This window comes from Vigna unguiculata, chromosome 5, assembly GCF_037176805.1.
Source record: "Vigna unguiculata cultivar grain cowpea cultivar isolate G323 ecotype 2 chromosome 5, ASM3717680v1, whole genome shotgun sequence".
NCBI lineage: Eukaryota > Viridiplantae > Streptophyta > Magnoliopsida > Fabales > Fabaceae > Vigna > Vigna unguiculata.
This window is the reverse complement of record NC_140796.1, coordinates 39416301-39421352: the sequence shown is the minus strand read 5'-3', so window position 1 is coordinate 39421352 and position 5052 is coordinate 39416301. Positions and strand designations below refer to the sequence as shown.

Here is a 5052-nt window from a genome sequence, read left to right as displayed (position 1 = left end):
TTTGAAATAAGTGCATCACATTTTCATACTCATATCATATGAATACATGCCTCCTGAGGCACCAATAAATCTCATGTAGGTTTTCAGTTAGTCGCATATCGTGCATGGTGTTCCTTAATCACATAAACATATAAAGTAAATAAAATGTCTCTTGGGGCACATAGTTTTTTAAACACTTAACATGCATCCTCATGTCATTTTGCATAATACATTCATATTTTGATATTAGTTCATGCTATAGATGGGTCTCATGGATTTAGTTTTTGCATTCATTAGTTCATGCTAATAAAATAAAGAAATTGTGACACCTTAAAGGATTTGTTGATAAAAGATCATGGAGAATTTGGGAGAAACTCATGAAGCAACGAAGATAGATATTCAACAATTGAAGGAGCAAATACATGAGATTTTGGAAGCCATTGATGCACTAGAAAACTCTGAAGAGACTTCCACTCAACAACATCAACAAAGGGTTCAAGAAACCCAAGTTTTTCCTCCATATGGTCTTCCTTCGAATTACACTCCACCTATTGGATTTGACTCAGAGAAAAAAGCTGCAAGCTACATGGCACTAGCGGAACTTGGATAAAAAATGTAGGGGGGCCAAATTAGATTTGTTATATATAATTTTTTTTAGAAGAAAAACTCTTCATTTTTTCTCTTCATTTCCTCTCCTTAAAACAAACACACATAATAGTAGAATTCAAAAAAATATTACTATCATTCGCTATTATATCATGATACCAAACCATGAATACCATTTTAGATAAGTCACTCGTATCTCATCAATTTGATTTGGTGGTATTGTCAAATTTGATGTCGTTTTTCCCAAATCACATTCTAATGAATTTTTAAATTCATTATATGTAATTCTAAGAACGTTAGAGATTTGTTTTTTATTGTCTTAAATTCTTGGTTCTTATTAAATTTCTCAAGTTTAGTTAACGTAAATGCATTTTTTTCATCTTAATCACAAACCTTCCTCTTTGAAAAAAAGGAATCAATTTTTTTACTTTTTATCATAATCTTTCTAATATAAATTTATCACCTCTCGCCTATTTAGAAAAAATAAAATTTATATTCACAAATCACAATTATCACAATGCAAAATATAACAAAATTCATACTACTTTAATTAAATAAGCAATACTGTATAAATTCAAAACTTAAAAAAAATACCATAGGTAGCGAAAAACACAAAATCCCTAAATTTCATAATTAAGGGTTATAATAATTAAGGAAAAATTATAATTAGAGTTCATACCAATTTCATAAAAGAATACGTAAAATCATAATTAGGGTTTATATTAATTTGGGATAAACTTAATTTGGAAGAAACATCCTAAAAAGAATCATAAACTAACATACATAAATCATAAGAAGATACTAACCTTGATTTGTGAGAGATCAGACAAGAATGTATACATCAATCTCAATCTATGTGTTTCCAACCTCTATTTCCTAATCTATCTCTTTGTATTTATCTCTTTTCACACACTTTCATGATCATCTACATGGTGGAAAGATCTTATAGTAAAAAAAAAAACCTAATCTCTTTTATAAATTAATGTCTCCATTAAAATATTTTATTTTATCTTTTATTATAATTTTCCATAATATAAACTTAATATAAATAATATATAATATAATTTTTAAAAATATATTAATATATATAAAAAAATTCAAAAAAAAAATGTGGGAGTCGTGGCTCCCCCTTGTCATCACCTAGTTCTGCCCTTGCTACATGGTTGCAACTCATGATACGAAGGAGAATGAACTTGGGACATCCACCTTCACATGCACCCAAGGAATTGTTCAATCAAATATAGTACATGTGTCAATGGAAAAGCAACCCAAGGTAAAACCTTCACCCCATGTCACTAGACCTCTGAATCTTGAAGATTCCACAAACAAATTGGAAATGTTAGAGGAAAGGCTGAGAGCTATAGAGGGTGTACAAAAGTTTGAGTTTGGCAATGTTGTAGAGCTGTGCTTAGTTCTAGATGTGGTGATACCTCCAAACTTCAAATTGCCAGAGTTTGAAAAGTATCAATGGAACACTTGTCCAAAGAATCATATAACCATGTACTGCAGAAAAATGACTGCCTACGTTCATGATGAGAAACTATTGATTCACTTCTTTCAGGAAAGCTTAACTGGCATGGCTCTTAATTGGTACATGCATTTGAAACCAACCCAAATTCGTTCCTGCAAAAATTTGGTGGCTACATTCGTGAAGCAATATGAATATAACGATGATAATGTGCCTGATAGATTTCAACTACAGAGCATGGAGAAAACGGAGTCAGAGACATTCAAAGAGTATGCTTTAAGATGGAGAGAGATTGCTGCTCAAGTAGAGCCACCTTTGCATGACAAAGAGATGGTGGCTATATTTATAAATGCTTTGCAGTCACCCTTTTATAAACATATGATGAGTAGTGTTTCCTTGAACTTTGCAGACTTGATTATAATGGGAGAGAGGATTGAGGTTGGCATAAGGAACGAAAAAATTGCACTTGACCCAAATTTTGTAGCAAATTTGAATGAGTGTGGTTCTAGGTGTGGGATAAGAACAAAGCGAAGAGCTAATCTACACCCCATTGTCTATCCTCAAATGTCTCCGTTAGAGAAATCCAATCAGGAGATTGGGCGAAAAAATTACAATCGAGGCAAGAAAGTTGTCAATTTCACTCCTATCCCTACGACCTACATAGAGCTATTACCAAATCTCCTCCGCAACAACCTCATAGATACTTGTCCCACTAGGCCTGTACGACCTCCGTACCCAAAGAATTATGATGTAAATGCAAGATGTGATTATCATGGAGAAGCATTGGGTCATTCAACATAAGCATGCACGACTTTGAAGCACAAGGAACAATCCTTGATTGATTTAGGATTGTTGGCATTTGAAGAAAGATAACTTAATGTTGAAGAAAGTCCTCTGCCAGGACATGAACACACCTGTGCATGAAGAACACCTTGACTTTGTAAAACATTGAAAATTTTATGCTTTTCTTGTTGTTAGATTGTTGAATTATCTTTCATATTGTTATGACAACTTTGATCAGTTGCATCATGTCATCCTTCATGAATTTCAAAGCATATGAGATATTAAGGATTTCCTCCAGAACAAGTCCTAATAGGTTGTCGCAAAAAAAATAATGATAAATAACAAAAAACAAAAAAAAACAAAGGCAAAAGAAGTATGTTATGAGTCACTTGTTTTTCTTGCAAATCATTGAATTCAAGTTTTTCAAATATAAAAAAAAATGCGAAATATAAATAATAAAAATGAGGGTTGTCATATCTTTCGAGGTCAAAATGCTTAATGAAGAATAACAACTTGACCTTTTCTTTTGAAAACACTTGTACATGCATGGCTTGGAAGCTTCAATCCTTCACCCTTCCAAAATAAAAGGGTTTGCCCTAAACACCCTTGGTTATACTCGTATAATAAACATGATTTTTCACACTGGGGCAGATTTGCCAATGTTTATCTTTGCTAGCACTAGTTGGATGATCCCTAAATCCATCGAGACAATTTTCAAAAGAGAAATAGATTGAAAACCCAAGAGGGCAATCTAGGAGAAAAATAAAACAAAACCAAAATAAAGAAAGGAAAAGAAAAGTGAATCTTGTTAAGGTCATTGAGCTTTTATCTTAAAGTTAATCTTTTGAAAATAAAGCAATCAAAATTTGAAATGATGTGTGGCCATTTTTCTTCATCCAAAAAAGTAAAATATCCTTTGTTACCCTATTGAGTCTAAAAAAATTTTTCTTTTAAATTGTTCCTAAACAAGGGTTATCATCATACTAGAAGTCAACTACAAGTTAGCTTGAAACGCACAAAAAACCACTCAGTAATCAAATGCAAAAAATTGAATGAAAGTAAACCAAAATAAAAACAATCACAAAGTGATTGCAAATGAAAAGCAATTGAAATAAAATATGAAAAAAGTAAAGTGTTCAAAAAGTCTTGAGAAATAGCTTATGCAATACCTAGATGGTAGTTCTTGTTTAATTAAAACTTGCAAAAAAAAATTATTTGGGCCTTTATATTCTTTCTTTCAAAGCCTTTTAGCCCATAGCCACGTTACAAGCCAATTAAAAGTCCACACAGATTGAATATTGATTGTTCTGATTTTTATAAGCTTAATTTTGCAATAAAGACACATGGCTAATAATGCGGTTGTAAAAGAAGAAAAATGAAAAATGAAAATGGTGTCTCAAGAAAAGGGGAACTCCCTACTAACTGACCAAAGCAAGTGAAAGAAAATCAAACCAACTAGGGCAATTCTCTTAGCCAATGTTTTTCATATCCATTACTTATTCAAAACAAAACCCATATCCTAAAACTGGAGCAACTTTGTGGATCTCACATGAATTTTTTCCACCTTGACATTCATAGATCCATTTCCCCATACCTTTTTCCCAAACACCATAATTGGGGCAGCTTTTGGGTCTTCTATGTATTTTTACACTGACATTCACAAATTACATCTCCTTTTAGGAGTGTGTGAGGAATGATGTGCCCACATGTCTATCCCAATCTCCTTCAAACACTTTCCAAAAATTTTTGGCCTTTCACTCACTTGTAAATTCAAGCACGCATGCACTGATGTTGTGAAAGAGAAAGTCAAAAGTATATTCATTTTTAAACATTAGACCTCAAGGTGTGTGACATTCCTCACTTTCAGGAAATATTGAAAATAACAATGAGTTTGATGATTGCAAATAGAACAATTGACTCAAACGTGCAAAAAAAAAAAGAAGTCAGAAGGACAAAGTATTACAAGGTTTTCATCATGCATTCATGCATATCACAGTTCATATCCTTACGTTTGTGTTTGAAATAATAAATGTGCATTCTACAGTTTGCATGTCATATCATCATAAACATGTGTCAACATATCATCACAACATGAGTCAGCATAATTATGCAACATGCTTCTTCAATCAAATGTTTTTCTAGAAATAAGAAATTAATATTACAAAGGTTACTTGTGATATTTTTTCAAATTGATGGTCCTCTTCATTCATATGAAT

The 5052-nt window shown here is 32.1% G+C and overlaps 1 protein-coding gene across 1 annotated transcript; it reads left to right on the top strand.

Annotated features, from left to right (window-relative positions):
• The first annotated feature begins 1744 nt into the window (after window positions 1-1744).
• Window positions 1745-2854, top strand: LOC146886423 (uncharacterized). Its single transcript, XM_085673439.1, has one exon. The coding sequence runs from the start codon at window positions 1745-1747 to the stop codon at window positions 2852-2854; it is 1110 nt and encodes a 369-aa protein (XP_085529565.1).
• Window positions 2855-5052: the final 2198 nt, after the last annotated feature.